Source organism: Fusarium verticillioides, chromosome 8 (genome assembly GCF_000149555.1).
Source record: "Fusarium verticillioides 7600 chromosome 8, whole genome shotgun sequence".
NCBI lineage: Eukaryota > Fungi > Ascomycota > Sordariomycetes > Hypocreales > Nectriaceae > Fusarium > Fusarium verticillioides.
This window is the reverse complement of record NC_031682.1, coordinates 196,423-212,921: the sequence shown is the minus strand read 5'-3', so window position 1 is coordinate 212,921 and position 16,499 is coordinate 196,423. Positions and strand designations below refer to the sequence as shown.

The following is a 16,499-nucleotide window of genomic DNA, read 5'->3' as shown; positions in this document are numbered from 1 at the left end:
GCAGAAGGATCTGATCGGCATTGATGTAACAGATCAATACGAGGAGAACATGCAGACCTGAGATGTCTTTACATGCATATCTTTGATCGGTTTACGCTTTGAACATGACTATCTCTTGGCTTCGGACACCAGTCGATCATCCGCAGACCAAAACACAATCTAATATGAGGCTGACGAAAGAGCACTAGGACGTGCGGGCCGCCCGGGGATAAAGTGGACGTTCCAGAAAAAGTAGCCAATATTTTCGCCTCGGAGCCATTCACGGCCAAAATGCTCCGCAAATATTGAACTAAAACTTTTGAGACAGCCGTTGATTCGAGTTCGTCATCACTTGGGACCCGTCCTCTAATTGGCCCCCTATGTTTGAACCGTTACGCTAGCTGGGCTGCTGGGGCATCCAAAAATGAACGAGCCTCAGAAATGAACGCGAGAAATAACTGAACATGCAGTCATGCACAGGTCCAGGCGGATATTCTAGTGGGGCCTTGTCGGAGTGTTTATGTCACGACGGAGTTGCATGCAGGTTTTCCTGAGGGGCTAGGGGTATGGATACCGGCCCAAAATTTCCGAGACCTTGGGATATGCCGCTTGATATTAAATCTGGCAGATACAGATCTCGAAATCGTCCCTGGCCTTGTTGTTTGTTTCTTTGTCGATTTCCCTTTTCTATCGTTCGCCTTGAATCACCAGTATGGCTCCTGTAGCCGGTGAGGGCGTGCCCCTTCTATGGATCACTATTGTGATGCTCATCCTATCGTGGATATTTCTCAGCGCGCGGCTGGGAGTTCGAAAATGGAAGAATAATCTTGGCTTGGATGATTGGCTGATGTTTGGGGGTTTGGTATGCATTTTGGCGAACTTTGAAGACTATGACTGACGAGGCAGATTCTGTACACGGTAACAGCTGCGCTGGTTATTACGTGCTGTTTCCACGGAGCAGGTCAGCATAGAGATGCTATTGAAGCAAAGGATGTTATGATGGGAACAAAGGTACCTGTCTTTCCAGCACTCGTCGTATAATTACTAACGTATCATGTCGCAGCTCTTCTTCATCGCCCAATTCTTCTACTCCGCCTGCTCCGTCCCGATCAAAGCCAGCATTTGCGTCACCATGCTCCGAATTTGCGATGCACGCCGTCGGTTCGTCTGGACTCTATGGGGACTCATTTGCATGACTGTCATCACCGCCATCATCTTCATCCTCGCCACTGCGAACGTTTGCCATCCGATCACAACATTGTGGGGAGAAACGACGCATGGATACTGTAACACAAAACTCAACAGTAGTGTTGGGTTCTTCTTCTCTGCTGTTTCGATTATCGTAGACTGGACGCTGGCTATTCTTCCTGGTCTCTTGCTGTGGAATATCCAGATGAAGAATAGGGTCAAGTTCCCGGTTATTGTCATGCTTGGTCTTGGTGCTTTGTAAGTTACGCATGAGATCTTAATGGTAAAGCTAACAACTTGTAGTGCCAGTTGCGCCACCGTCGTCCGACTCGGCTACCTCACACTCTACAACAACCCCGAAGAATTCATGTACAGCACCGGCGCAATCGGCCTCTGGTCTATTGTCGAAGAGGGCATCGGTATCATCGCCGGCTCAATGCCTGCCCTTCGTCCACTTCTCAACCTCCCCATGTTCCGCAGCACGTACGCCAGCAACACGGGGTCCAACGGAATCTCGAGTCGAATGAACCCACCTCATGTCTCTGGCAACAAACATACCCGGATCGTTTCAGATAATCGAAAGGCGAGTTTAGAGTTGAATGACTTTCGATCGGGCATGACAACACGAGTGGGTTATGGCAATGACGATAAGATTAGGCAGAGTATTGATGATGGAGATAGTCAGAAGTACATCTTGAAGCAAACACGTGTTGTGATGACGACCGAGCAAACATAGATCATAGGATAGCGGATTTCTGAGACTTGCAATGTAATGTTTTCCATCTCACCATATTTTTTAATTCGCAATCGTGCAGAGCGAGCCGGCGCCATGCAGCTGGAATCTCTCTCATTCTACCATGCACCCACTTGGGACTTAAAAACCTCCTTGCGAAGACGCATGTAACAGAGAGCTGGTATTTTTATTACTAGAGTGTCATTAGAAGGCCGTAGCAACGTTGAGAAGTGAGGCGGATGAAACAGCCTACTCGATTTAGAGAGATGAGGAGCCGCCCTTAGTTTGTCTTCTTGGCATCCCTGCTCGTTACCCTGCAGTGACTGGATATTGCAGGGAAAAAAACACAAACACAACTCATTACTTCGCTCAGCAGATACTAAATGCTAAATTTACAAAATAATAATTACATTCATACCTATAACGACTTTCAGAATTCTTTAACAGTCAAAGGCTGTGCCCGCTACGGATTGCTGTAGTGCTGATATCTTCGGGCGATCAAAACTTGACACGCTTGTAAGATGACCTCTGCACCTAGAGGTGATTATAGGAAATAAGAAAGCTAGTTTATAACAACAAGAAATATCGCCATGCTTTACTAATTGTAAACTGATAACTTGACTTCAATTCTGATTTCATCAATCATGCCGGTTCAATAGCCATGCCAAGTCCTTAGACCAGGGTTTGCAATAGGTGCGCATGCACAGCATAAAGCAATGCGGGGAATCCCAGTCATTGCCGACATCATCTGACTCGGTATCTCCAAAGAGCAATGTAACCTTCGCAGGCAACCTTGATTTTTCTCGAGATGTACCATCTTCTTTAGCCGAACAACTTTTAATAAATCTCTGCAATTTGTCCAAAGCCTGTTCGAATCCGATCAACGTCCGGTCTGTAAAAGCTCTATCTTAGATGTTTTATGCCAAGCAGGTTTAAGGTTAGCATGCACTAAAAGAGTCAAATGAATAGTCTGGTACAGCTTGAATAGATGTAGCGTCCCTAGTTGAAAGTTGCCGGGGTAGGCCGAGATATCACCCCTTAGATTTAAGCATACTTCCAGACTTGTATTTAGCCTGTCCCACCGGAGCAAATTCAATCGGTAGTTTGTTCTCATGTTCCTGACCCTGAAATTACCTGTTTAGGAGCTCCTGCGGGGGATCTGCATCCCGGCGGGGGGATTATACGATCTCTGTACCTTGTAATGGCAGAGCCAAGACTGCCAACCGGGAAAGAGAAATGATAAGTAGCTCACAACGTGCCCCGGGTAGTATCAGATGAAATGGCTAGGAAGTTCGCTTTCAAATCGAGTCAGCGCTTGAACAGATATCTTGTCGACGATGCACTACGCTACCCTCACCACTTTGGTGCTGGCTCTGACCACCAACGTCGCTGCACAGCAAGGCACAGCAACTGTCGACCTCTCCAAAAATCATGGACCGGCGAAGGCCCTTGGTTCAGGCTTCATATACGGCTGGCCTGACAACGGAACAAGCGTCGACACCTCCATACCAGATTTCTTGGTAACTGACATCAAATTCAACTCAAACCGCGGCGGTGGCGCCCAAATCCCATCACTGGGTTGGGCCAGAGGTGGCTATGAAGGATACCTCGGCCGCTTCAACTCAACCTTATCCAACTATCGCACCACGCGCAAGTATAACGCTGACTTTATCTTGTTGCCTCATGACCTCTGGGGTGCGGATGGCGGGCAGGGTTCAAACTCCCCGTTTCCTGGCGACAATGGCAATTGGACTGAGATGGAGTTATTCTGGAATCAGCTTGTGTCTGACTTGAAGGCTCATAATATGCTGGAAGGTCTTGTGATTGATGTTTGGAATGAGCCTGATATTGATATCTTTTGGGATCGCCCGTGGTCGCAGTTTCTTGAGTATTACAATCGCGCGACCAAACTACTTCGGTGAGTCTACTACTGATCCATACGTATTTACAGTGAGCTGACTGGTCGAATTAGAAAAACACTTCCCAAAACTCTTCTCAGTGGCCCAGCCATGGCACATTCTCCCATTCTGTCCGATGATAAATGGCATACCTGGCTTCAATCAGTAGCGGGTAACAAGACAGTCCCTGATATTTACTCCTGGCATCAGATTGGCGCTTGGGAACGTGAGCCGGACAGCACTATCCCCGACTTTACCACCTTGCGGGCGCAATATGGCGTTCCCGAGAAGCCAATTGACGTCAATGAGTACGCTGCACGCGATGAGCAAAATCCAGCCAACTCCGTCTACTACCTCTCTCAACTAGAGCGTCATAACCTTAGAGGTCTTCGCGCAAACTGGGGTAGCGGATCTGACCTCCACAACTGGATGGGCAACTTGATTTACAGCACTACCGGTACCTCGGAGGGGACTTACTACCCTAATGGTGAATGGCAGGCTTACAAGTACTATGCGGCCATGGCAGGGCAGAGACTTGTGACCAAAGCATCGTCGGACTTGAAGTTTGATGTCTTTGCCACTAAGCAAGGCCGTAAGATTAAGATTATAGCCGGCACGAGGACCGTTCAAGCAAAGTATAACATCAAAATCAGCGGTTTGGAAGTAGCAGGACTTCCTAAGATGGGTACGGTAAAGGTCCGGACTTATCGGTTCGACTGGGCTGGGCCGAATGGAAAGGTTGACGGGCCTGTTGATTTGGGGGAGAAGAAGTATACTTATTCGGCCAATACGGTGAGCAGCCCCTCTACTTGAAATCTGCCTTGAATACGGGCCTTTCCCTCGAGTTTAGTAGCCGAACTAACTTTGAGTCATAGCTGACACTTTCTGTCAACCCACCTACAAACGCTACGGCGTTTGCTTACGAGTTTTCAGTTTAAAACCGGTGATGGACTTTGTTTTGGATGGGGACGAGGATGAAATAGCAGTTTCATAATTTCACAAGACCAGTCTAAGTTCTGAAACATGACACAAGGAAATAGTAGGAAAACTCATCCTACTAGACTTCGAACCCAGAAATCATTCATCAGTCGAATATCGTCGCATCCTCTTTGTTCTTGATCGTAACTCAAGCGAACGTCGCTTCTTAGAACCCGTACTACCAAGCAAAGACCAAACATGAAGGTCGGAAGGCAGAAAGGTACCACTGTATGCCTCCCGTCTGAGAAACTCCATTATGGATGAAAACGAAATCGCATCCATGCCGCAGTAAACAGTGATCGCTCGACCGAAAGCAACCTCATGCATAAGTTCTTCCCGTTCAAACCAAGATCGTTGTAGTAATCTGATGATAGACGACTTTTGCTCCTTCGATGGGATGTATGAACATCCTGGATTTGTGGGGGAAGGTGTATCATCGGACATAGCCTCATCCGGGTCTTTGCCATCAGCTCGAAGGATAGATAATATGGCTTCTGGCGCAAGCTTCGTTTCGTCGTTCTGAACTCCAGCCCATGCTATGACAGAACTGGCACGGCGGTAAATGTGTTTAATCAAAAGACCATGATTCGCTCGCTCCTCCGGATTGCTTTGATCGATACAAATTGCATCAATCCACATCGGTCTCCCGACTCGTATAACCTCAGGAACTGGGACTAGTTCTCTCTCCTCTGGCGCCTTTTGCATCTTGTACGCAATATCCTCAATGTTCTCCCAATCTTTTGGCTTGCTGTACGTGATGTAATCCATCGGTGTTTTACCATGCGAGTCGATTACTTTCATGCTGGCTCCATAGTCAAGAAGGGTGTTGATGATGTCGTAATGACCAAGTTGTGCTGCATGATGTATCGCCGTCTTGCCAAAACAATCCTGCGCATGAATATGAGCACCTTGCTCCAACAACTGCTGAACCTTGGGTCGATGGTTATTTTCCACAGCTGTCATCAACTCTGTCTCCAAGAAAATCTCATTGCGCTCTTCAACGGGATCATTCACTTTTTGAGCCATTTTGAGAGCTTCATAAATGTTTCTCGGGAGAAACATTAGTTTTCCGTCGATGGTGACGGGATAGAGATGCATAGGCCCGTATTCGTCAATATCGCCTGGATCAGCACTATCTGGATTTCCCCATGTTGAAGAGATGAGATCGAAAACTGGGGCTTCGTGAATGTCGAACGTTTCTATGATGAATTCTAGTAGAGGTTCACCTAAAATTGAAGGAGGTGACAGCTGGCGTGGTCTTTTGATGAATGACAGTAGACGGATTGAAGCTGGTGAAGGAAGATTCGTGTATGAAGCGTTGGTGAAATCCATTGGAGGCACGTTGACTGAAGGCATCATGCTAATTGGTACTGTGATCTTTGTCTGTTCCTGATGATTATCGTATCCTCACCTCGCTTTTATAAGTTCACCGCAGTGAATCCTTCCGCCAAGACATGCATCGTGTGCCTATTTTAGTGCAGGCGGAGGGCGTTCTGCCTAGCTCAGCCCCTGTAAGTGGAGAGCATTCGCTGTCAAATCCGTCGGACTTGACTCGGCTGCCTCCCCAACCACCGAATATCTTCACAACCAGACAGACAAACAGTGTCAAAAGGTTTTTTGATCTAAAGCGTCTAACTAGTCATCAGATTTATTCCAACGTCCCAATACAGGTTATTCAATCCAGCAGCGTCGGTTTCTGCCTGAACACCGCCGGGCTCACCGGCCAGTAAGCATCGCAGCGTGATATCCCTGTAAGTCTCCCCTGCGAAGAAGGCTAGGTCTGATTGACATTTCTTTATGACGGCTTCTTTGAACTGAACGGGAGACATGGAGTCTGCTTTTGAACCTTTTGCTCCGGACTCAGCGACTTTTGCAATGGGTCGCCAGTAGCCAATCTCAGCTAGTAATAGTCCAACAGCGTAAATGTCATGGACTCGCTGGAAGCGCTGTTCGTTGCCAGTCTGTTTGGCTCCTGACTTGAGACGCTTGCGTATGTCGGGATGCAGGTAAATAATTTCGGCATCTTCAACTGACGCTGAGATGGATAGCTCAGTCGGCGAATCTGGCCGAGATATTGCGAAGCCTCCAATGATAGGTTGACCAAGGTCAATTGCCTTCGACTTTGTGTCCGTCTCATCTATCAGGAACGCAATGTGCAGAGAATTGAATCGCTCGTGATGCCATCGAGTCAAGAGAAAAGTGTGGAAGCCCATCACTAAATTTGAAGCAAGCTGAAGCCGCTGGTTCAGAGTTGGAAGCGCATGCTGTACTCGTGAAACTGATTTGCTACCCGCCGCCGACTTTTGGCCACCAGCTAGCATATCGTAAAGTGTATAAACCTTGGCCGATGATGTAAAACCGCGAGGCAAAGTCGACACAAGACCAAAAGATCTTGCACCCCCAAACTCAATGAATCCAAGAGCTGGCAAGGGCTGTATTGCTGAAAACGTCCCAATTTGTTGTAGAGTATATGAGATACGTGCCATACGACTGTGGGCCAGCTTATAAGCGTCGAAGTCTTTTGGAATGGGTATCCATTCGATGAGGACTCGAGAAATATCACCGTTTTGACATGTGTACTGAGAGATCGTATATTGACATCCCTTAAAGACATCGGCTGCGACAAGACCCTCGAATGCGACCTCTTTGAGCTCCATCTTCTGGAGTATAGCATCCACATCAGCGCTCAAGCCCGCGCCATCTTTGAAGCGCTGCCGTATCGCCATCAATTTAGCACTTTGGCTTAATTTTCCGTTTCGATCATTAGACAAATTGACGATGTCCTTGATGTTTTCTGTCGAGTCCAGAGCGTAACCTGCGATTCCGAGCTCGAGGATACTGTCCCGAATATTCTGGGGCAGTATGCTGTAAAGAGTGTTGTTCCAGTAGATTATGGACTCTAGGGAATCATCGAGCGCGGTTTTGTCAGAGTCCTCTTTCCATGGGCTGGTGTTGTGCTTAATCCGAGTCGTCCATGGTGTATGCTTCAAGAGATCACTAGCGAATCGCTTGAGTCGCTGTCGCGATTTTGCTGCAGTCTCGACGAAGTCTGCGCCTTGATCTGTGATAATCGGTTCGGCTTGCATGACGACCAAAACACCATTTCGTTGTAGTATTCCCTCAATCTTCTCGAGCAACCTCAAGACGCTCGTTGCGGCATCAATCATGGGCTTGCCGAACTGCTTGTCCAGCGTCGCCTGCAAAGGCGATGACTGAAGCGGTACACTGAGAACAGAATGCGACGACCTTTTCGAAATCGCAAGGTGCTCCAAAGCAGTCCACCAAGTCTGGAATCGAAAGAACTCCATCTCCAACTTGCACATCCAATCCGCAACATCATCCCCAAAATCCTCAGCTCTTCGGATGACGCGCCATACTTCAAACCCCTTCTCAAAAACAGAAATCAGACCGCCGAGGCCGATGATAAAGGCTGGTATCTCAAGACCAGACATTTTGACGTGTAGAATGGGTTGAAAGGAAGAGGTTGCGCAGAGAAGCAGGTTTCATGCTTTGATGGGCGATCTAGACCCTGATAAGCCAATGCAGGTAATCAATAGCGTCGGAACCCCTCATTTTTACGGCCCAAGCTGAAATTCGTGTAGCGATTTTGTAAGCTCATGAGAGAGAGTATGGCAGTCCATTGGTCTAGGCCGGGACATGGCTGAGATATGTTACAATCTGGTTTCAGCCTAGCGAGGAAATCAGCCTCACGCTCCGAAGCATGCGTGAAATAAGAAGCCGTCCCGCATCCTAGATCGTCGCTTGATCGCCAAGTTTTATCTGTCGTCAAAATGGGCGATTTTCAATCATTTTCGACATATTCCGCTCCCTTTTCGGCGACGGAACTTATTAATCGTCCTGATAAGACATATGCCGTCAAAGGCCAAGCTGAATTCTTGGCTGTTGCCGTCGCACTCGATGTCCCGATCCTCAGCGCCCAGAACAACGTCATCGCTAGCATGAACATCCTTTCAGCTGGTGCAGGTGCTTCATTCGCTGTGTTTGCATCAGCTGAAGAGCTCAGCCTTGACGCAGATGAGGACTTTATTAATGCGACACCCGAAGTACGCGATTGGATCCAGAAAGCGAAGAAAAGTCAAAAATTCCGACGATATGTGACCAAGAAGATCGTTACCGCTCAAGGAGTCGCCAGTGACTCGCCCCAGCTTGCTGCTGCCATCAACGAGATACGAGTCCTGTCCGATGAGACGATTCGGCAATGTGACTTTATTGTTTCGATGCTGGCCATCTCGTGGAGCGAGTCGCCCAGTGTTGGGCGGTTTTGGCCACAGGTCTTGCTTGAGGCTGCTGATGAGGGCACTTTGGCGGAGTATCTATCCTCAAACAAAGCCGACTTCAAGTCCCAATTGGCAATATCCATGAACATCGGTCGCGCGCTCCAGTTTCTTCACGCTCATGGAGTCGTCCATGCTGACCTGAAGCCGACGAATGTGCTGATCTTTACTTCTGGCTTGGATGAACACCAACATGATCTACTTGACAAAACGGGTCTTCCGCCTATTCGGGCCAAGCTTTGCGACTTTGGATATGCGGTGATTTTGGATGATTATCAGTCCGAGAAGTTGTTTCAGGCGAGGATCGGTAGTCTTCCTTGGATGGCACCTGAACTTGACGCTGAAGAACCTATCAGATTGGAGGACCTTCATAAGACGGATATCTACTCTCTTGGATTACTTACTGCCAGTATCTTTATGAGCGGCTGTACACCCTTTGAGTCACTGAGCCAAGAAGAAGTGTTGGAGATCAAGAAGATAGTACCAGGCCAGTCAGGATCAGCAGTCGCAACACTCATGGGGAACATTAAAGAGAAAACGCCTCTTTCGGAACAACAGGAAGAGTTCGTTTATGCTTTCCTCGAAGGAGCTTGCGCATCTTCAGCCTCGGACAGAGTGTCATTATCGGCGATACAGAGTTACCTTTTCCTGGGACTCATGCAACAACTACATACAGGAAAAGCAACCATCCCGTTGGAGTGGTTCAAGGATCTACGGCCAGCAGCAGATGGATACAAGTATGTAGCCCAATCACGGTTATGGTCTGATGCTAACATTCCAGGGGCGCTCTGGCTGCGCTTGAAAATAAACATTCAGGAGTGGTAAGAAGAGTTAACTACTAATGGATTTTGTTGCTAACGAATATCTACTGACGCTTCATGACTGATTCTCAGACAAATGAAATCGACCAGGACGAAATGCTCATCCAACTCCGACAAATGTACGACCAAGTCATATCCATCAAGATCAACAACCCGGAGTTCGAGAAAATGCTTGCAACATGTTTTGAAGACCATAGCCTCAAACCAGCTAGTCTGAAGAGGTTCAAGAAGAACTGGAAGCCCGATGAGGAGACTAAGGATAGCGAGGGCTTTATCTCTCGGATGGAGGAGATATTTGATGGAGTTATCTCCAAAGTTACAGATGTAAGTAATGTGTCGCATCGAGAGGCGCTGCTGACCAGATAGTTTGCATTTGAGCACACTTTGAACGTATCACTCATCCCAAGAGTTGCACAAGAAGAAGTCTTTCGAGATTTGAGGGAGAGCGTTGAGGCAGGTGATGTGCAAGACTCTGCTGCGCCACTTCACCTGGCTGGAGCATATCTCAATGGACAACTTGTCGAGACGTCGATAGAGAAAGGTCTAGACCACCTTGTTACAGCCGCTATGATGGAGAACCCTGATGCATTGTCTGTCATCCTTAGGATCTTTGATGCTTGCGAGACCCCTTTGCCGCCAGAGAGCAAAGATGAACTTCTTAGCAAAGTTGAGTCATACGGAACGAAGACATTCGGTCTTGCTCAAGGAACGCTATTCGACCATTTAGTTCCGAAGCATCTCTCAACCAATCAGGTCCTCGGTGGGACTTGGACTCAGAAGTGGCCAGAGAAGTATGAAACATATCTCGCAGCTGAACGCAGGTTCCCGAATATGTTTCTCCTCCATTGCAACAGTCCCTTGTTCTTGAAGGATAAGCCGAACATGGACACCTCAGTGTTCGACTTTGATCGATTAGCGTGCCTCAAGGATGCAGGAAAGAAGAACATAGATCCAGAAAGAACAGAGGAGTTCAAAGAGGAAGTTACTCGCCTTGACTGTCTCAAATGCTGCAGTAAGGATGGTTTCACACTGCTCCAGATTGCAGCTTGTAAGGACGATCTTGTCATGGCGAGTGCTCTAATTGAGCTTGGCGCTGATGTTAACGCACACGGCAACACTCACGGCTGGGCACCATTACTTCTTAGTTGCCACTGCGGCCACTTCAACATGGCAAAACTTCTTATCGACAACGGCGCTAACCCTACCATTCGAGAGACTCTCTACGGCGCTACCATTCTTCACTCCCTAACCCAGTTCTCCAAACGCGAGCACTGTGAGGACTTATTCGACATTGCCTTATCAGCAGGTCTCGACATCAACGTCCCTATGAAGAATGGCGCAACCCCACTGCACACCACCTTTGCAGCGTGGGACTATTCTCAAGGAGTAGCGACTGAGCTTCTGCTGGAGTATGGTGCAGATCCGACGAGACAGGTCCAAGAATGGGATGGATTCTTGAACTTCAACACTTCTATTGCGCATGCGGCTCAGCAGCTTGACATTGATCTTCTACGGAAAATGTTAGCTGCCTCCGAGGCCTTGGTGGCTATTCTTGGATCGTCGGCGCGACGTCAACTCAACGATGCCAAGGCGCAAGCGTTGAGTGCTGTTTTCAGAAGAACGCGCTTCTACTGTATGTGCGTTGGAGGTAAAGGGTACAGAGAAAAGTTGGAGACTGTTATCTCTCTCCTAGCTGACGAAGACGCCCGCTCAGTGATGATCGAGCGACGACGTGTTGATAGGAAACAACCGACAGACCCCTTCCTGACAATGTGCACGTTCAGAGGATCCGGTTTCTTTGTAGACGCCTTTCTCAAAGTCTTTCCCAATACTGTCATTGACGATCCTTCGTGGAACCTGCCGAGATTGTTTCTTCACGTTGCTATCGAACGAAGGGATATCGAGGCAGTGCGGGCTTTCGTCAGACAAGGTGCGAATATTCTCACCAAGGAAAGAGGAGGGCGAAATGCGCTTCACTTTGCGGCGCACTACTTCCCCAAGATCTTGCCAGAGCTTCTTAAGACCCTTGAAGAGTCTCGTCCCGAGCAAAGGCAGGGGAAGAGTATGACAGAGATATTGGAGGAACAGTGTAACTCCGGCCTCACGGTCTTTGCTCAACTTCTCGTTGAAGGTTATGATGATGAGCGCAAACTCGCGGAGGCTCTACGGGCCAAGTACTCACTGAAGCATGACTACAAGATGTATCGAGATGGTAGCTGGGTGACATTCGGGGGCTATCTCGTCTCACTCACTGTCGCCGATGGCTTGGTACCCATCGAGCATATCCAGTATCTCCTCAATCTTGATCCACTTCCCGAGTACGTAACTACGCTTACGGGGAAGACCTTATTAGTTACAGCTGTCGAAGGCTTTTCAGGATGTAAGTACTCACGTACGTGCAAAGACACCGCTGACCTTCCCAAGCTCGGGACTTGTATGACCTCGCATGTCACCAGATCACAAGAATGCTCCTAGCGAAGTACCCAGCTTTCGATGATGTTTTCCGCGTCGCCGATGACAGAGATCGGACTTCTTTACATATAGCAGCTTACTGGTCTAACAAGACTGCTTTACAAATGATTAAAGACCACTCACAACGGAACTTTCCCAACAAGAAAATCCCCTGGAATGCAGTAGCGAGCGGCAACACGGTCCTAGATCACGCCTTACTCGGTATAAAAGAGAAATCTCTTCCGGCACTTGACACTGAAGTCAATAAAGTCGCCACACGGTCGACTAAGAAAGCTGCGTTGGCGTGCTACGTGTGCTTGCGTGAGAATGGAGCGCTGCATAATTGGGAGTTGGAAGGGTCCTTGGTAGCGTGAGTTCAAAGAAGAATGATGAACGTACGTCTAACCTCTGTAGGGCACGGTTGATCATGTACACGCCTGACTTTCAAAAGATCGGCCTTTTCTTGAGGCTCGCGACGCAGAGACTTGGGCTAGGTCTACCAGATGTCGACCTTGACAGTGAGTTGCCTATATGATATTGTCCCTCGAAATTGATATCTAACCACACAAGGATGTGTCGAGGTAGGTACCACCACCAGTCTGGATGGGAGGCTTATCCGCGTTCCAGTCGTAGACCTTATCTGGAAACATGACAAGTTCATACTCAGATTATATTCAGTCCGAATATCGTCTTTGGCAGTCGAAGGCCTTCGCCAGTTCCACGGCTGGATCGAGAAGAGAATGACAGAGACCGAGCCAAGATGCTATGAGAGTTTAGGCCTGCCTGCTGGACTGTGTAAGCCCATGCTGATCATTGTTGTTGATGTACTGATGTTAATCCGTGTGATAGGGCCGTTCATGACTCTCACCTACGACCAACCCATTCCTTACGCAAAAGACACTATGCGCTGGACCCGAGGGGGCCGAACTTGGACTGAGGAAGAACACGATAGCCTGAAAGCTCAATTTTCTTCACTGTGGGATGTTTTCTTTGGGGAGGTTGAGGAGCAGTTCTTGTCTAGGTTTGAGATGGCTTAATTCCGCGTCAGATTTCCAGACTTGGTAGTTCTTAATCCCGCCAGCGCCGCCGTCCGTCTATCTCCGGTCCTGTAAGCGCTAGAGCCTCAGCACACTATTCCTAAAGAGACCTGTTTGGGAATAATGCAATTGATACGTCCGATAGTAAAATCCGTTTGATGATAGAGCTGTTACAGTATAAGAGAGAAGAACAGTCAGGGGAAGAAGGATTAAATCGCAAACCATCACAATAATCGCTAGCAACAAGCGGTATTTCCATTACTTGTAAGAACACAATTGAGCTTCTTCAGCCTCATACAAAGAAACAGCATCTCCACTGTCCACAATGCCTAAAGTTCTTATTATCGGTGCCACTGGCTACCTCGGCAGCAGACTCTGCAACGTTCTCGTCAACAGCGGCAAGCATCGAGTCTACGGCATCGCTCGCAATGAAGCCAAAGCCAAGTCGCTGGCAGTCGCCGAAGTCTCCCCCATCATCTGCCCCGACCCCATCAACAAACCAGATGCTTACCTCGACGCCATCCGCAACTTCAACATTGATATCATTGTTGACGTCTCTGGCGCAAATCAAGAGTCTGCAAAGTTTCTTGCTGGTGTGAAAGCCGTCGGACAAGAGCGTTTGAACAAGGCCAAAGCGGCTGGTCTCACGCATACACCTAAGCTTGGGTTCATTTACTGTTCGGGAACTTGGGTTCATGGATCGAGTGACAAGCTGGTCAATGATCTAGATATCGTTGGACCTGATGCCGCGACCCCACCTGCACCGCTTATTGCATGGCGTGTCGCACATGAGAATGCCGTCCTTGCAGCATCTGACATACTCGACGTGGCTATTCTACGTCCGGCGCTCATCTACGGTGGCGAGAGTACTATCTGGACAGCATTCATTCTTCCACTCCTCCAGGCTTCCCGAGATAAATCATTGGACGCTATCAAGATTCCATTGAGCGTTGACTCTCGGCCCGGGCTTGTGCACGTCAACGATGTCGCTACTGGTTTCCAGAAAGCTATAGAGAAACTTTCCCTCATCAACAGCACCTCAGTCTATCCTGTCTTTGACCTTGTGACAAGCCAAGAGAGCATGTCGGAAATCTTTGCAGCTCTGGCTTCGCACTGGGGCTTTAAGGGACGCCTTGAGATGGTTGGCCCTGGGGATGATTTGTTCGCCGAAGCGATGGGGACTAGTCTACGGGGCTCGTCTGATCGGGCCAAGCAGTTACTTGGCTGGGCACCAACGAGACTGAATGGCTTTGTCGGTGATTTGGATATCTATGCTGATGCGTTTGCCTCTCAATGTTAGTTTGGGGTTCTGAGCAGCGATGATACAGAGTATGTCGTGCTAGGAGAATGACTAGTATTGGATGGCGGATGCAAGCTTTACTAGTTCTAGGAAATATGTATGTGTTATCTACAAGGGCCTTGCTACCTTAGAACTGTTCTGTGTCCTAAACCCCACCACTACTTTCTCTTTGATGAATCACCGGCCATCTCATAGACTGGCTCGGGCTCACGAGATTCACTTCCCGCCATTTCGTAAGCGGGGGCAGGGTTCTGAACCGTTGGAGGAGACAATTGACCCCCTCCTCCATTTACGCTTTGTCCATTCGGAGAAACTGAACCTGTCACCATCGACATACGTGCATCTAGTGGCGGAGAGGATAACATGCTGACACCGGTGTAGTGTGGAACAGCCCCTTGATTTGGGGGATGATATGGGTGTTGATTCTGGTCCATGGAGTGGGTCATGTTGGGTTGGCCGCTAGTTGTCATGTCTTTCTGATGCTTGTTCTTTTTCCGGCGTCGAACTAGATAGAAAGCCCCAAGTCCGATCAACCCAAGAACGGCAACACCACCAACGACGCCGCCTACGATAGGGCCGACTGGGATAGATTTGTTATCGGTGGTAGGGGGATTGGGAGAGGTTGCTGCGGCACTCGGTAGCTGAGGTATGACGATTATGGTGACCGCAGCTTGGGATCTAGAGGACTTCTCTTGGACAGTTACTGTGATAACTTCTTGCAGACCTTCTGAGGTGCCAGAAGAATCAGAACTGAGAGTTGTCGTTATGAGATCCGCACGCTTCTTTCCTTCAGATGTAAAATAAACACGCTCGTAGTCGTCGACTGTGGTTGATGCGCAGCGATAGTCAAAGATGCTACCGGGGTAGGCATATGTGAGGCAGTAGGGATGGTCCGAATCGGTACTAGGAGGTTTAATTAGCTCTGGAGCATTAGATATCGAGAGTCTAACCATAAAAGATTGAATGTGTTGCTCCGGCATACATCGTTACATTCTGCCGAATTAACCGCCTGTGACGAATCGATACAGGCGACATAAATATCCGATGCACAGGCAATTAAGCCAACACCACTAGAAGCAGCCCAAGTGCATGCGCGACTGTTATCACAAGTTACCGCCGAATCCTTTTTGCCGTCTATAAAGCCGCAAGTCTCATCAGGTGCGATTGTGACACGAATTGCTAAATCATCTGATTGCGCTCGGCGGTTCAACTCCGGTCCATATCCAAGGAGTAAGTTCAACGGATCAACCACCACCATTGGAGCTTCGGTTACCGCCGCCGGTGCATCCAGAGTCTGTCTTTCTTGGGTGCGATGAGCAACATGTATTGCATAGATGGCCTTGAGGGTGGCAAAGGTGATAAAGAAAAAGGTGGAACGAGTTGGCCAAAACATACTGAGTGCGAATACGGGCAAAAGGGGGCCGAGTAACGTCAAATAGGTACGCAGTTTTGTCCCGAGAATTACAGTATGAGAAGGAAACTCCGAACCTTTAGAGAGGGGGCCAGCCAGGTCACGTCTTTATGAATACGAGTCTTTGAGAGAAAAGTCAGGTTCTCACCCTTGGCCAGCAACTAGGCCTGTCAGACGCGACTATGACGGGGGGCCATCCTACATGATTTCTTGTGATGTGGCTTCCAATAGATTGAGTTCCAGACCGGCCTGATGCGTTTGGCGTCATGAGCTGAAATATATCAGCGCCATGTTTCAAATCATTGGCCTTGGTGACTGCCTCAACCCTGGAGCATTTAAGCCCACAAGTCCTTTGACGACTCAAGCTTGAAAGTGGGAAGCAAATGTTGAACGTTGAACCGACGCCTA

The 16,499-nt window shown here is 48.5% G+C and overlaps 7 protein-coding genes across 7 annotated transcripts; 4 read left to right on the top strand and 3 right to left on the bottom strand.

Annotated features, from left to right (window-relative positions):
• Window positions 1-691: 691 nt before the first annotated feature.
• Window positions 692-1,903, top strand: FVEG_07701 (hypothetical protein; the record flags this gene model as incomplete). Its single annotated transcript, XM_018896372.1, has 4 exons — window positions 692-841; window positions 886-990; window positions 1,043-1,425; window positions 1,471-1,903. 4 exons carry the CDS (start codon window positions 692-694, stop codon window positions 1,901-1,903), a joined length of 1,071 nt encoding a protein of 356 aa, XP_018753833.1.
• Window positions 1,904-3,237: 1,334 nt separating this feature from the next.
• FVEG_07702 (hypothetical protein) lies at window positions 3,238-4,736 on the top strand (the record flags this gene model as incomplete). The annotated part of the gene is made up of 3 exons (XM_018896373.1): window positions 3,238-3,818; window positions 3,873-4,590; window positions 4,674-4,736. The coding sequence occupies 3 exons, from the start codon at window positions 3,238-3,240 to the stop codon at window positions 4,734-4,736; spliced, it is 1,362 nt and encodes a 453-aa protein (XP_018753834.1).
• A 31-nt stretch (window positions 4,737-4,767) lies between these two features.
• On the bottom strand, window positions 4,768-6,141 carry FVEG_07703 (hypothetical protein). The gene has a single exon (XM_018896374.1). It carries the CDS (start codon window positions 6,133-6,135, stop codon window positions 4,876-4,878), a length of 1,260 nt encoding a protein of 419 aa, XP_018753835.1. The 5' UTR covers window positions 6,136-6,141; the 3' UTR covers window positions 4,768-4,875.
• A 266-nt stretch (window positions 6,142-6,407) lies between these two features.
• Window positions 6,408-8,228, bottom strand: FVEG_07704 (hypothetical protein; the record flags this gene model as incomplete). The annotated part of the gene is made up of 1 exon (XM_018896375.1): window positions 6,408-8,228. The coding sequence occupies one exon, from the start codon at window positions 8,226-8,228 to the stop codon at window positions 6,408-6,410; it is 1,821 nt and encodes a 606-aa protein (XP_018753836.1).
• Window positions 8,229-8,567: 339 nt separating this feature from the next.
• FVEG_07705 (serine/threonine protein kinase) lies at window positions 8,568-13,380 on the top strand (the record flags this gene model as incomplete). Its single annotated transcript, XM_018896376.1, has 9 exons — window positions 8,568-9,808; window positions 9,853-9,892; window positions 9,965-10,216; window positions 10,259-11,525; window positions 11,586-12,272; window positions 12,317-12,713; window positions 12,758-12,861; window positions 12,914-13,138; window positions 13,193-13,380. 9 exons carry the CDS (start codon window positions 8,568-8,570, stop codon window positions 13,378-13,380), a joined length of 4,401 nt encoding a protein of 1,466 aa, XP_018753837.1.
• Window positions 13,381-13,705: 325 nt separating this feature from the next.
• Window positions 13,706-14,680, top strand: FVEG_07706 (hypothetical protein; the record flags this gene model as incomplete). Its single annotated transcript, XM_018896377.1, has 1 exon — window positions 13,706-14,680. The coding sequence occupies one exon, from the start codon at window positions 13,706-13,708 to the stop codon at window positions 14,678-14,680; it is 975 nt and encodes a 324-aa protein (XP_018753838.1).
• Window positions 14,681-14,838: 158 nt separating this feature from the next.
• FVEG_16172 (hypothetical protein) lies at window positions 14,839-16,073 on the bottom strand (the record flags this gene model as incomplete). Its single annotated transcript, XM_018905410.1, has 2 exons — window positions 14,839-15,583; window positions 15,631-16,073. 2 exons carry the CDS (start codon window positions 16,071-16,073, stop codon window positions 14,839-14,841), a joined length of 1,188 nt encoding a protein of 395 aa, XP_018753839.1.
• Window positions 16,074-16,499: the final 426 nt, after the last annotated feature.

Excerpts from the sequence above, each read along its gene's own strand:
- FVEG_07703 (XM_018896374.1), bottom strand. The coding sequence starts at position 6,135 with ATGATGCCTTCAGTCAACGTGCCTCCAATGGATTTCACCAACGCTTCA.